Below are 14,364 nucleotides of genomic sequence, written 5' to 3'. Positions count from 1 at the left end.
ATTTTTCCAACAATGCTTTATTCAGAGGCAAATGCTTTCATGAGCTGTGACTGACAAATATGGATTCTTTTGACTAAAATGTGTGACTTGAAAAATGTCCTCCCTTCCTCCCTCCCTCCCTCCCTCCCTTCCTTCTTTTCTTTCTTTCTTTCCCTTCCTTCCTCCCCCCATCTCTCTTTCTTCCCACTCCCACTTCCTCACCTTGTTCAGTTTTAAAACCCACATATTTGGCTTTAATTCCTAACATCTGCGGCAGCTGAAAAGAAGACTAGAGAACTGGGCTGTTTGCCTGTTAGCTCCACTCCATCATCATGACTTGTTCAATCTTTGGACAGCATGTCACTGGAGGAGTGGGCTTGAGTCCCCACCACAAATGTTTGCACAAAAGCTTCAGATGAAAAACTGAATTTTTCAAAAAGTGGCTTCACATTTCTGCCAGCTCGGAATTGGACTTTGCTGGGATTTGGTCCACCTCCACCCAAAAGAAAAAGACAAATAAAAGAGAATCAAATCTTGTCCTAGATTGCTCTCTGGTGGCAGATTTGGGGATTTAGTACTTTGTACATGTTCCACATTGACAAATTTAAGTCTGATCCAATGGAGGAACTCCTGGAAATCTCTGAACCTGGGTTAGGTAGGGGATCAAAATATAACCTGGAAATAAAAGGAAATAGCAAGTGAGGTTGTAGAGATGCCTGTCAAACCACCAGGAGAGACCTTTGACTTAGAGAAGTGAAGAACTGAATCAGACACGGGTTCGGCCACATTGCAACACAATCCACAAATATGGCACATGACAAAACACAATAGGATCGTTTCTCAAGCACAAATTGTTGGTTGTATTTGCACACTAAAAATACGCAGAGATGCAGAGCTGGAGACATTCAGGTTAAACAAATAGATGGAATATTGTGTGTACATCGGGGTATGTTGGAGAGGAGGCATACTTCCTGCTTGTCCCTGTAATATCCATACGTTAAAACCACATCCTGGTTTGTCACGTGAGATTTCATACAGAGTCATTTGGACATTTCAGAAAGTCCCAAACCAAGTGCATGATAATCAGTTTGAGTCTGTGAAAAAAATGGCTCTACTTGAAGTTTTCTAAAGGATTGGGAAGGGCTTCTCCCACACATACACACTCCAGCACTAAGGAGATCTATCTGGATAACGGCAAATGTTGGGCCAACCTTGCTCAACCCACTTACTGTAGACTAAAAGGTGGATGGAATAACCTGCCTCCGGACTGGGTCCTTTGAGATTTGAGCTGATGTAACTTAGTGCAGAGGAGAAACCAGCAGGCCAGGATTAGAATCTTCTGGGGAAGATGAGGTTCTACGTGAAGGTATGAACAGATCTATATTGCCACAAGTAGATGGCAAGTAGAATCCATCCAGGTAGAAATTAGGGTTGTGCGAAGTGTCTCATTTCAGAGATGCGAAGTTACTGATGGAAGAGAATATTTGTAGCTCAGGATTAAACTGTGCGGCCCTTGGTGCTCTCTGAGCTTGGTGTTTTTCTTGCAGATGTTCCATGACCCAACTAGGAAACATCATCAGTGCTACAAATTTCCCCCACTCCCTTCTAACATTGATGATGTTCCCTAGTTTGGGTAATGAAACGTCTGCAAGAAAACTACCACCATTCAAAGAGCACCAAGGATCCCACAAAGATGCAATGTTCTGTAGAACTTCAGAAAGATTTCTTTTCTCCTAGTCCAGACTCTTCGGCCAGTTCTGAGATTGCTTCCCACACTGACCACAAATAAATCCTTAGGAACAACACCCTGTTTAGTCTCAGAAAACATTCAGACACTCCCTGGAATGACCAGATCAGCATGGTCTCCAGGAAAAAAGGCCTAAAGACCTCCAGAATGGGAAACACGGGCTTTAGTTGTGTATCTCTTCTATTACTTTTGTGAGACATTAGGGTCCACTTGGACACACCCACAAGGGAAGCTACAACAGGGAATTGAAGGCTTGACTGTATTATGTGCAACATTATGCATGGATTTGACTGTCCCGTTGCAGATCCATCTTGATTTTTGGACCCCAATGCTCCCTGGGTTTTAGAAAGCTCTGAAATCAGGCGATCCTTCAGGTGAATCAGTGCAGCAAACTCACAGATGCCTGTGAGATCGTGGCTGGGCACATGAGATCAGGAGGCCACCAACATCTCCCTCAACTTTGCACTCAGGAACATTTCTTGCACGTCCACTGCAACAAGGATCATTTGAGTTCCAGAAGGTCAATGTCCATCCATTGGAGGCCAAAGATGAGGATGACCATTACCTTGAATGAAGAAGACCTCACAGAAAGTTAAGCAGGAATGGGAAACCATCCTGAGTTGATCTACTCAACGAAAGGCCCTCAACATAGTTGGAAGACTTGGCCAACACCGCTCCTGTAAAAACTCAAGGGCTTCCTTTAGCTACCAAAACTGGCTGCCATTTGAGACCACAGCTCTTCCTTCTGACAGGCCAGCCCAGACCCAAGGAAAGCAACAGGTCTTCTTCTACGCCAGCAACTCAAGAAGAGAGTCTTCAGGCAACCAGGCCTGCTCTAGGCTGGCCTTGCTGAGAACCTTCATGGCTTCAGCAGCCCCGTTTGCTTTCCAAGATGGCCTTCCAGTCATCGGCCCACGAGTGCAACCGGGGGCAAGAAGCCGGGAGCTGCAGGTGTCTGTTGTGGCAGGCAGTGAAAAGCACCTGCTCCCAGGCAGGGGTGCGTTCAGCTCCTGAAAGGGAAAGGGAAGACAGCCAGTGAAGGTGTGGGTTGTGTGACTCTGAAATGATGCAAATTGGTCCAATTTTGGCCCCTCCAAGGGTTCTCTTCCCCAGCACCACCCCTCCCTCCCCACCTTACCTACGATATCAGGCCTGTCATCAATCAGCACATGTCCCGAGACGATCGTCTTATCCCGGGTGAGAATCACGTGCTCCAAAAATTCGGGTCCGAAATGCTTCTCTACCCAAGCAAGCTGGAAGGCAGCAGAGGACATGAAGGTGAAAACATTTGGGTGGATGATGAGAAGGGACCTTTTTCTGTAGGGCTGGGAAAGGGGTAAAATGAAAGCTCCTAGAGTCATTTTTAGGGTGAGATGGACAGCATTTCAATTTAATACACAAATAAATAAAAATAAATAAACCATGTGGGCCAGGGTTTCCTGTCAACAAGCCAGCTCTGAGAAGGAAGGGAACTGGAAGGTGAAGTTAAATCAGAGCAGTTTCTATCAATCCTGCAGCATTTAGCTTGAATGTGGAAAAAAAAAAACCAATCAGAATCCTGGTTCTTCTGATTTAACCAGTGAGTAACCCAAGATTTGTTGAGCAGGCTTTACCTTTTCATATGGGCAATAGCGATACTTCTTGATGGGACTTGTGCATATGAAAACTTCGGTCCTACCATAAAAAGAGAGAGGGAGAGCAACTCATATTTCTCTGTTATTTTTCTACAACTGTATTCTGACTCTCCAACAGAACTTTCTGTGCATGGGGGGGGGGAAGCAACTGGTTTGTGATTCATTGATTTGGTTGACAAAGAATTTTCAGCTTCCTAGATCTTCTACAAACTGGAATGTTTGGGCCATTTCCCACTCAAGTTCTGGAACTTCTCTGCAAGGGGTGGGATTTCTCATCCCCCCCACCCCCCACCCACCATACTGCTTTCTGTCTACAGGATCTCTCCCACCTCACTTACCAGCAAAACAAGGATGATCAATTTTGAAAACAGGAAAATTATCATTATTATATTTTGAAAAGTGGAGGTTTTCAAAAATAAACTGGACCACCATTTGACTGGAATGGTCTAAGGTCTCCTGCCCTGAATGTGGGTTGGACTAGAAGACCTCTGTGGCCTTTCCAGCCCTAGGATTCTATGTTCTATGATTAATCTAGAGAGGCACATTGTAAAACATCTGGAGAACTTGCTGCTGTTCCCATTTTATGGCCTGATACTTACGCTTCTAATTCTGCCATCTCCTTCAGAGCCTCCACGGCCCCTGGAAGGGGGTCGAGCTCCATGAAAAAGTTCTTGGATTCCCAAATACTGATAGCTTTTTCCTGCAAAGTGGGCGGAAGGGGGGGCAAGACAAAAAAACACAGTGCACACGCCAGGGAAAGTCACAAATATTTGAACATCTCGGACAGTGCAACCATCGTAAAACATGCCCGTTGCCAAATATCTGAATTTGTGGATCACATGGGGATGCTGCAACCCTCCTAGGTAGGAGAACTGCCAGTCACAGTTTTCAGGGGCAATATAACTTTGGATGGTCGCTAAAGGAACAGCTGTAGAGTGAGGACTACTTGTAGAGGCTGGGTTAGAATAAGGAATGCCTCTACATTCTCCAGGGAACCTAAATAGTGCAATGGACAGTCACTGCAGCTGGTGTGGGTCTCCTGAGCCAGAAATGGACTGGGGAGCCTCTGAATGGGGGCCCAGCCGCCAGCCCCTCTCTGCTCCCCCCATTTTTCCCCAGCAGCCAACGGAGAAGGCCAGGGAGGCTTTGAGGACGCAGGAAGGTGCTGAAATCCTTGGAGCGGGGAGCAAAAGAGCGACGGCCGGTCAACCCACCCTTGTTTACTCTGCTTCCCCGGCCGCCCTTCGGACGTCTCCCCCAGGGGTTATCGCTGCTTGCAAGCCCGGGGGGGGCGGCGGGGGGCTCAGGACGGGACTCACGCTCAGCCCCGGCTGGAGGTTCCCGTACTGCTCCGAGACCCAGAAGCCGCGGCGCTCCTCCAGCGCGATGTAGGGCAGGTCCGGATAGCGGGCGCGGTACTTCTTCAGGAAGCCCCCCTCGAAGTCGGCCAGCACCCCGTCCATGTCCACCAACACCCGCAGCGGCCGGGCAGGGGCAGCCGCGCGCCCGGAATGCGCCCCGCCGCTGCCCGCGCCCACCAGAGGCGCCCAGGCGCCCAGGACCCGCTGCGGGCGCTGGAGGAGGCCGCTGCTCCAGCGGGGGATCATGGCCGGGCAGGGACGTCTCCGGGCGGAGAGGGGGGGGGTCGAGACCCCCTTCAGGGCAGAGCCGGTCGCACCCGCCTTTGCCGCAGGATCCGAAGGTCACGGGAGGAAGGCGCCGGGCGGTCACTGCGGAATTCGGCGCGCGTGGATGGGCTGGAGGCTGGAGGGGGAAGGAAGGAAGGAATGGAGGGAGGGAGGAAGGGAAGGAAGGAAGGAAGGAAGGAAGGAAGGAAGGGAGAGAAAGAGTGAGGGGCCGAGGCAAGGAAAGGGAAGGAAAGAAAAACAAACGAGCGAGAGAGCTGCCTGCCGAAGTCGCTTGCCGATGCCCAAGAGTCCCAGCGCCGGGCGAGCCGGGGGAGCTGCTCCGATTCAGCCGGTCCCTTCTCCCCCGCAACCGGTCCGGCGGGGCTCCGCTTCTCCTGGCCGTCGCCGCGGGCTCCGCTTTCCGTGCCAACCCGGGAGCCTCGCGCGCCCTCGCCGCGCCTTCCCCGGGCGCAGAGCTAACGATGGGGAGGAAGGCGAAGCGGGGCACGGGTAGGGTGAAAGGGGCAGGGTCCTGCGTGGACTTTCCAGGAAATAAAGCCAGAAGGGGTCTGGTTTTCCCTCTTCCCACTAAGCCAACTTATGGAAAGGCTGCAGCATTCCTAGAAATATACACCTTTTATGAAAAAGCAGAATTTTGCAGCTCCCTTCCTCAGATTTGCCCAGATTTTATTACAAGGCATTGGCTTTCCTGCACTACAACTCTCTTCCTAAGGGAGACCATAAGCCCCCTCTCGGTTTCACTTGAGCTTCCCTTAATGACCAGTTGGTGGCCCCCATTGCGGTCACCAAAGGAGGACTATTTATGGACCCAATTGGACCGATGGAATCCACCAGACTTCTTTGAGCAAAATATCTCAGGGTATTGCAACCAGCAAACCTCTGAATTCTAACCCTGAAAGGCTACTTCCCTCAAGACCCCAGAAGCATTTCTGACCTAAGTTGAATTCAAATGGTGCTCTCTGGTCAAGGAGGTTGCCAGGCCAATGGAAGTCCAGTAATCTGAGCCTCCAGGCGCAAACTAGGACATATGGCGGGACCCTGTCTGTCTTTTCTGACTTCTGTTGATGGTTCTCCTGGAGGATGGATCCCTTCCATTCTTCTGGCTGAGGTCGCCCACCTAGGCGGGTTTCAGATCCCTGGCACCTCTTAGGATGGACACCTGCTGGGGTGCCGGAATCCCGCTGGGGTGAAGGAGGAATCAGATGGTTGAGGCTCCCTCCTCTATTTTTAAATGGTACAAGCTTGGGCGGAGAAGATAAACTGATGAACTGGAAGCCTTGTCACATTAAATCCTGCTGCCTATAAAAGACAGACAATAAGGCAAAGCCTTTATCCCTACCTATCTACCTACCTACCTTTCTTCTATCTGAATTAGCAGAATAGTTGGAAGGGACCTTGGAGGTCTTCTAGTCCAACCTCCTGCTCAAGCAGGAGATCCTATACCATTTCGGACAAATTGGCTGTCCAATCTCACAAATACCTAGACAGCAAAATTCCCCCCCCCCCCCGAATTAGTGAAAGAGCCAAAAGCCCATTTTTAACGTAGCAACACTTTGCATTGCATTTGTAGGGCTTTATATATATATGCATATCATATTTAATAATATGAACTATATACACGTTTAATAAATAAATAAATATAATTTCATAGATAAAATACAGACACGACGCTCTCCCCCTTCGGCCGCAAAAAAGGCGGCGATATGGGACTGTTGTTGAGCCACTGCGCGTGCGCGAAATCCGCTTTGAGCAGGAAGCGGCCCTGTTGGCTCGCCCACTTCCGGGTGGGAGGCGATCCCCATGGCAACGCCCCCAGCAGGGCTCCCGCGCCGCGCGCCGGAAGTGACGCTCCCAGAGCGCGGCCCCTGATTGGCCCTTCGCGGCAGCGACGTCGCTCCCGCTGCGTCTGTAGGAGCAGGAGGCAGAGGCGGCTGCTCCGCGGCTGACCCGGCCGGGCCTCGTCCTTCCCCCCCTTCCCAGCACCGCCATGGCGTCCGCCCTGGAACAGTTCGTCAATAGCGTCCGGCAGCTCTCGGCCCAAGGTAGGACGCGAGGCCGGGCGCGCACGTGGAGGCCGCTGCCGCCCTCCGGTGCGCTCCGGCCTCGGGCGTCCTCCGAGAAAGGGCCCCGCCTCCCAAAGCCGCCTGTTGGCTGCCGCGTTTGTCTGTCTGCGGGCGGGGCGGAGCTTCAGGGTCTCGTCTTTTGGCTCGCAGAACCCTCATGGGCGGGGGAGGGAGCCGAGCAGCCCTTCCCCAACCTGGCGCTCCCGGGCTGGTTGGGAATCTGGGAGGGGGGATAGAGACCCGGGATGTGTGTGTGGGGGTCTGGCTCTGCCTGTTCACAGCTGGATTTCCCGCTTCCCAGGTGGCCACTCTAGGATCGCCTGGTGGTCTCCTGTCCAAAGCCCAATTCCACTTGATCCCCCAACTTGGAAGGTTATTGGATGGTCCTGCAGCGAAATTGCCTTCTGTGGGGCAGCCCTCCTCTCCCCCCAGGACAGGCATCTTTCCCCTTCTCCCCCCCCCCCCAAAAAGGATCAACCAGGCTTTTCCCTTCTGGATTCTGTCTATCTGGCCAGCTTGACTTTTTGTTGGATTCTTTACTTTAAAAGAGCTGAGAAATGGTTGGCATGGGAGAACATTTTACAGCGTTCTTTGCAGGTCCTGCAGCCACAGTTTGGGTCAATAAAGCAAAAATAAATCCATGTTCTTTGGAACAGTGAGGTAGCTTTATGACTGCCGGCTTTCCATTTTTAATAGGTGTTTCAGCAGATCCCTGCTGAGGGGCAGTTCTAGAAGCTGCTGGTTTTGGCACCCTTGCATAAATGTCTCTGTTGATAAAAGCAATATTTCTCAGCTGGGAAGTTGGTTTAAGATCCTAACTTTGCTCTGGAAAATCTCAGAAAAATCTTGTGGGCAGAAGGATCTTTTCCATTTCATTGTTTCAGACTGGATGGTGGCAAATTGTGTCTTGTCTTAAGTTTAGTTCTACAATTCAAAAGATACCTGACTTTGGTGCTTTCTAATTTCATGTTACCTGTAGGAACACCAAGGTCCATTTAAATTATTTTCCGTTTTATGATTATTACATATATGCAGAGATTTATGAGAATTGTATATTTATGTGAGTGTGTTGTTTTGGGGCATTTAAATTTTAAGAGATTTATATACAAGATTCTATCCTTGGCTGAACTGTTTTCATTCAGGAATTGAAATGATAGGATTTCAGCTGGGGTGCTGTCCATGGTATTACTTGGTTGGGGACCGAAGTGTCTAATCTTTCCTATTATTGTGATGTGAAAATTAACTGCTGATAAGGGAGGCTAGAAAACAATTTCATTAATTAAAGCTTTCCTCTTTGGTCCATAAGATTGGTAAATTGGTCAGCTGAGCCTTCTGAAACAGAATAAAATATTAATAGAATAAAAATTTTAGTAGAGCACCTTTTCTACAATTCTGCCTGTTGTTTTGTACTAAAGAGTTGATTTTGTGACACCTTCCTCTTGAGCACCTTAAACTGAGACACGCTGTCCCTGTTGTGTTAATTACAGTATTGGCTTATTATATTTTGTACACCTCTGGTTTTATGGCAGAGATGGCCATTCCCTTGGTATTTGTGGAGCTGGCTATTCATAGGGCATAGAGCGATAGATCCTCTTCCTTTTTTTTCCACTTTCCAACCTTTTTTGTTTCTCTCAGGACAAATGACTCAGCTTTGCGAACTGATCAACAAAAGTGGAGAACTGCTAGCAAAAAACCTCTCCCATTTGGATACCGTGCTTGGGGCGCTCGATGTCCAGGAACACTCATTGGGCGTTTTGGCGGTTTTGTAAGTGACCCTCCTTCATTGGAAGCTTTATTGTTAGACTTAAATAGAGAGACAAACTTGATTTTCACGATGCTTCTTTTCTGTGAATCTTCTGCTTGGGATCAGAAATCTGTTTGTAAGTCAGTGTGGTCATACGTCAAGGCAGCCACGTGGCTGGATCTGAATTTGACATTTTCACAGTTGTTAAGCAAATCACCACAATCATTAAGCAAATGGCACATTCCTCCAATGGGGGGGGGGTTGCTGGAAACTAGCAAAAAAACACTGGAAACTGGCAAAAAGCATTGCAGTCACAATTTAAAACTGGTCATAAAGGCAAGCTGGTTGCCACACACCAGAAATGCAGTCCTATGTCCATGGGGGGAAATGTGACATATTGTTCTGAGGCCATAACTCAAGGGCTGCCTATATTTCTTTCGTTCCTATTTAGAAATCTCCTAACAGCGGCAGGATTTCAGCATGAAAACAGCCCCCAAACTAGCCATCTAACACAGTTAACATGTCCTTCAGTGGGGTTTAAGGAGCTCTTATGGGGGTCCAAGAAAGAGATGGTTTGCATTCTGTGCTTTGTCTTCCTTTGTAGGTTTGTGAAGTTTTCTATGCCCAGCGTCCCTGACTTCGAAACATTATTCTCGCAGGTCCAGCTTTTCATCAGCACTTGCAACGGAGAGCACATTCGATATGCCACAGACACCTGTAAGTGGCTTCTGCCATCCTGCGACCTCCTTCGGCAAAATATTTATTGGTTTTCTAAAGAGTTACAAATGAACGTTAACTTCATCCCAGGAGCACCACTGACCTTAATATTAATGTCTAACTTAAAAGGAACCATCTGTGGACAAATTATAAATGTTGATATGTAATTTTCCATGATCTTAAATCCCGAGTTAGCACAATCTCAGTTCCTTCTTCTTTCCTTCTCCCTAGTCGCTGGCCTGTGCCATCAGTTAACAAATGCCCTCGTGGAACGGAAGCAGGTAAGGAAGTTAAGCAGTGCAAGTCCTTTGATTCTCAGACTGCTGATCTTGAGGAAAGCTGGATTTTTAACATTGTGCATTCATGCTAAACAATACTCATTGGAGCAGAACAATGGCATGTAAACAAAACATAGAAATCGTAGTAAATAAATGTTTGTCCTCACTTGTCAAGTTGGTGAGATATTTTTACATCTTTGCGAGGGGGCTCACAGCTTTCTGATATCAGGACAAATTAAGCTGCTCCAAATCTATAGAAAGCCCTTTTTGGGTGTATGTGGAAACCGATCTAATTTGCTTGCTTTCCAACAGCCCCTGCGTGGAATCAGCATTCTCAGGCAAGCTATAGACAAAATGCAGATGAATACCAACCAACTGACCTCAATACACGCTGATCTTTGCCAGGTGAGGATCTAAGACTGAAGCCCTCCTCCTAGCAGAGTAGGCCACCCTAATAACAGAAAAACAGAATTGAACTAGGAGTTAATCCCTGCCCTGGTGTTGCCTGCAATCTTGTTTAAATTCAGCTATTCCCAAGCTAAATTTCTCCGATGTGATCAGGCTGACTTTGAATTCCCCTACCTAGCTTCTGTCTCTTTGAGGTTTGGGTTTCACACATGTCATCACACAAAGGTTTGAACTGCTTTGTGTGGATCGTTTGCGCGATGATGGCATGAAGCAGCCGATAGCAGGGGGCATACGCAGGGGATGAAAAACAGTTGAGATGCCACCCACCCACCCTCTGGCTCCTGTAAAAAGGGAATGGAGTTTTGATTGCATTACTTTCCAGAAAGTTCTAAGCTTTATCTTCCTTTTAAAGTCCAACATGACAGCCTGTATCTCTCTGTGGTTCTAGTCAATGCACCAGCCCAGAGACACACCTACCCCGATAATTTCACTGGCCTGACGTTTTGCCTTGATTTACTATTCACATTCTTGCTCTGAAGCAACTCAGATTAGCGGCTGGTTTTTCTTAACTCTGGTCTGTTTCATTTTAGCTCTGTTTATTAGCCAAATGCTTTAAACCTGCCCTCCCGTATCTAGATGTGGACATGATGGATATTTGTAAAGAGAACGGGGCCTACGATGCCAAGCACTTTCTGTGTTACTACTACTATGGTGGAATGATATACACTGGGCTTAAGAATTTCGAAAGAGCACTCTATTTTTACGAGCAGGTAATTCTTTTTCTTCCTTTTTTTGTTGAAAAAAATTCTTGAGGGCATGATAGACTGATAGAAGCCAGCATACCGAAGTCCCCAAGATATCTGCTTGGTTAGAGTATATTACTGGAAGTTGTGATTCTTCGCAGTGGAGACAAAATTGTTAGATTTTTATTCCACTTTTTAAAAAATAGCTGGTCTACTCAAGGTAGTAAACGTGCCTAATACTCCTTGTCCTGTTTTCCTCAGAACAACCACCCTGTGAGGTGGGTTGGGCTGAGAGAAAGACTGGCCCAAAGTCACCCATCCAGCTTTCATGCCTTAAGGCAGGACTAGAACTCACCGTTTCCTGGTTTCTAGGCCAGTATCTGAACCGCTGTACCAAACAAATTCTTTTTTTGCACCGTCCTCTGTTAAAGATTTACTCCAAAAACAGATATTAATCTTTTAAAGATGTCATTGGGCTCTTTGCTTTTTCTTTCTGCAAAAGACTAAACTGCTGCCATCTTCCGCTTTTGTGCTGGCTGCCTCTAACCTTCCATTTTTATTTTTCAGGCCATAACGACCCCCGCCATGGCTGTCAGCCATATTATGTTGGAATCGTACAAAAAGTATATTCTAGTCTCCTTGATACTCCTTGGCAAAGTGCAGCAGCTGCCGAAATACACCTCCCAAATAATAGGTAGATTTGTTAAGGTGAGGCCCCAGAGATCCTTTCTGAACCAAGAATTGGGAGGCTCGTGTGTGGGACGGGATGGGGAAAGGAGATTCCCTGCCCCCAGATTTAGTAAAATGAGCCAAACTGGATTGAAGGGGAAATGGGAACATTTTGATGGGTTCAGGGCAGCAACCTGAAAAGGAAAAAAAAAAATACTTTGCAAATGTTGTGGGGAAGTGAGAAAGCCTAAGACATAACAGAATAAAAGAATTGGAAGGGACTTTGAAAATCTTCTAGTCCAACCCCCTGCTCAAGCAGGAAAGCTAACAGCCAGCCTAGGGATGAGGTGGACTAGTCTTCTTTGGATCGTTGGAGGTTGAATTACCCACCCTTCTGTTTTTACAACCTCTTCCGTTTTGTCACTGCAGCCGCTTAGCAACGCGTATCACGAATTAGCGCAAGTGTATGCAACCAATAAGCCTTCCGAGCTGCGAAGTCTGGTGAACAAGCATAGTGAGACCTTTACCCGGGATAACAACATGGGCCTGGTGAAACAGTGCTTATCATCTCTCTACAAAAAGAACATCCAGAGGCTAACGAAGGTGAGGCGCTCCCCTCCCAAGGCCTAGAGGGGCTCCTACAGAGAAAAAAAATGAGTGAATGTTTTCATTTCCCATCTATTATAGCCTTGCAAAAGTCAAACCTCCCCCACCCCCCTTTTTTTTTTACTATGCAGTATCTTGCAAATTCCACTTCACAGATTTTAGAGAAAGGGATAACCTAAAAGCTACTTGTTCAGTTTCTCCATTTCGCTGTGCTGCTTCTTTTCAGACCTTTTTAACACTGTCGCTACAAGACATGGCGAGCCGAGTGCAATTATCAGGGGCTCAGGAGGCAGAAAAATACGTGCTTCATATGGTAAGGTGTTCTGCCTCAGGTGGAAGTGATATATAGCTGAATAGCATAACCAAGCGAGGAAGGGTGTGGTTCCAAGCAAAATCCTGCTTCAATCGTGTCCTTTTATATTCAGATAGAAGACGGCGAAATTTTTGCAAGTATTAACCAGAAAGATGGCATGGTCTGTTTTCACGATAATCCCGAGAAATATAACAACCCGGCAATGCTCCACAACATTGACCAGGAGGTAAGGGGGGGGGTTGTTTGCTGATTCCGTTGTAACTTAGAGCTGCCATTAAACAATTGGTTGTGAGTCGAGGGACTATCTGTGTAGAGTATTTGAAAATGCCACTGTAATACAGCTTCCATGATTCAAATATTTTTATTAGCTTATTGAAATATAAAATACAAAAATACAAAGAAAAATAATGATTATGGGAAAATAAAGTGTATAGAAAAGTGTAGGGTAAAGGGAAAAAGAAAAGCATTGACTTCCAACTCCTTTTGGTGCAGTAGAATAAGGTCATAACATAAAATCTTCAATATTTACTATTGATATATATACCAGCCATTTCTATAACAACAGACCTGTCTAATCAGCAAAACCCAATATCAAAGTTCCATTTTTTCCCCCACTTCGAGCACAAAGTCCAAAAACAGTTTCTAAATAGAAGCAAAACTCTGTTCTTTAATCAAAGCAGTCAGTTTAGCCATCTCAGCTAACTCTATCAACTTTTGCAGTCATTCGTCCATTGTGGGCTGCAACAGAGCTTCCAAAGAAATCCATTCTTTTTTTCTTTTAGATGTTGAAATGTATAGAACTTGATGAGAGACTGAAAGCGATGGATCAGGAGATCACCGTGAACCCCCAGTTTGTGCAGAAGGTAAGCATCAAAGCCATTGTTGAATCACTTTGCCTACCAAATACAAGGGGAAGAAAAGCCCCACTATACTGATTTTTTAAAAAAAAAATCCTCCTAAAATCACTGAATCTCTGTAACTAAGCATAAAGGAATCAGTTTCATTTGATTAGAAAATCTTGTCCCTTCTGCTGGATTCCCCTCGGTGTCTGCAGAGATCCCAGAGTTCTTATTTTCTGCTCTTTCAGATTCAAAAAAATTTCTCTGTTTTTTGTTTTTTTTGCAGAGTATGGGCTCCCAAGAAGATGAATCAGGAAGCAAACCATCCAGTTATTCCTGAAAATCACATTTTTGCTTGCTACTCTCTTGTAAAACACACATATACATACATACAAAACAAACAAACAAAAAAAAAATGCTAAAGAGAGACAGCTTTAGGATTTGAGTGTTAAGAACCTCCCCCAAAAGAAAGCAGAAACTGTCGCATCTGAACTTAAAATGATGTCTTCTCAGTACTGTATGATTGGGGGGGGGGGAATGCTCCACAAAGAGAGGAAAAAAAAGTCTCATTCTGTTGTGAATTTATCTTGAGATTTGACATTGTCAATGCATTAAATAATTCACCTTTTTGTTTTATGAATGTTACTGCTTTTGGCAATGGCTTCCTTTTTTTTGTTCCATGCAGAGTAAAGTTCTGTCGGGAGAGTTAGATTTCTGATCGAATGAAGAGTCATTGTTCACATGGAAAGCAGTTTCCTTGTAGCAAAATAAGAGTGTTTTTGTAAGCTTAAGGCAGACATGTCAAACTCGCAATGTCATGTGATGTCACGCAACGTATTGGAGCTTTTTCGCCATTGCCGGCAATGGGGTGGGCGCTGCTTCGGTATGATGAAACCGGCCCGCAATTTGACATCCCTGAGTTAAGGGAAAGTATTTGTTATTCTCTTTTCTCCCCATATTAATTTGGATCTAAAA

At 46.4% G+C, this 14,364-nt stretch overlaps 2 protein-coding genes across 2 annotated transcripts; one reads left to right on the top strand and one right to left on the bottom strand.

Annotated features, from left to right (window-relative positions):
• Positions 1 to 819: 819 nt before the first annotated feature.
• On the bottom strand, positions 820 to 6,430 carry NT5M (5',3'-nucleotidase, mitochondrial). Its single transcript, XM_039368010.1, has 5 exons — positions 4,680 to 6,430; positions 3,960 to 4,060; positions 3,340 to 3,400; positions 2,865 to 2,979; positions 820 to 2,736 (listed from the first exon to the last, which is right to left on the bottom strand). Exons 1-5 carry the CDS (start codon positions 4,965 to 4,967, stop codon positions 2,594 to 2,596), a joined length of 708 nt encoding a protein of 235 aa, XP_039223944.1. The 5' UTR covers positions 4,968 to 6,430; the 3' UTR covers positions 820 to 2,593.
• Positions 6,431 to 6,891: 461 nt separating this feature from the next.
• Positions 6,892 to 13,929, top strand: COPS3 (COP9 signalosome subunit 3). The gene is made up of 12 exons (XM_039368009.1): positions 6,892 to 7,051; positions 8,708 to 8,837; positions 9,421 to 9,533; positions 9,765 to 9,814; positions 10,124 to 10,216; positions 10,810 to 10,989; positions 11,530 to 11,670; positions 12,061 to 12,234; positions 12,464 to 12,550; positions 12,663 to 12,776; positions 13,333 to 13,413; positions 13,676 to 13,929. Exons 1-12 carry the CDS (start codon positions 6,997 to 6,999, stop codon positions 13,727 to 13,729), a joined length of 1,272 nt encoding a protein of 423 aa, XP_039223943.1. The 5' UTR covers positions 6,892 to 6,996; the 3' UTR covers positions 13,730 to 13,929.
• The last annotated feature ends 435 nt before the right edge of the window (positions 13,930 to 14,364 follow it).

Source organism: Crotalus tigris, unplaced genomic scaffold, assembly GCF_016545835.1.
Source record: "Crotalus tigris isolate CLP2741 ecotype Arizona unplaced genomic scaffold, ASM1654583v1 scf7180000020608.1315917, whole genome shotgun sequence".
Taxonomy (NCBI): Eukaryota; Metazoa; Chordata; class Lepidosauria; order Squamata; family Viperidae; genus Crotalus; species Crotalus tigris.
This window is presented reverse-complemented; position numbering and strand designations above follow the sequence as displayed.

What these genes read in the sequence shown, in the direction of transcription:
- NT5M (XM_039368010.1), bottom strand. Translation starts at nt 4,967, where the DNA reads ATGATCCCCCGCTGGAGCAGCGGCCTCCTCCAGCGCCCGCAGCGGGTC. An exon ending in GAGATGGCAGAATTAGAAGC is followed by an intron (nt 3,401 to 3,959) that starts GTAAGTATCAGG and finishes TTTTTATGGTAG; the next exon opens with GACCGAAGTTTTCATATGCA. An exon ending in TGACAGGCCTGATATCGTAG is followed by an intron (nt 2,737 to 2,864) that starts GTAAGGTGGGGA and finishes TTTCCCTTTCAG; the next exon opens with GAGCTGAACGCACCCCTGCC.
- COPS3 (XM_039368009.1), top strand. Translation starts at nt 6,997, where the DNA reads ATGGCGTCCGCCCTGGAACAGTTCGTCAATAGCGTCCGGCAGCTCTCG. An exon ending in TAATAGGTAGATTTGTTAAG is followed by an intron (nt 11,671 to 12,060) that starts GTGAGGCCCCAG and finishes TTGTCACTGCAG; the next exon opens with CCGCTTAGCAACGCGTATCA. An exon ending in ACATCCAGAGGCTAACGAAG is followed by an intron (nt 12,235 to 12,463) that starts GTGAGGCGCTCC and finishes GCTTCTTTTCAG; the next exon opens with ACCTTTTTAACACTGTCGCT.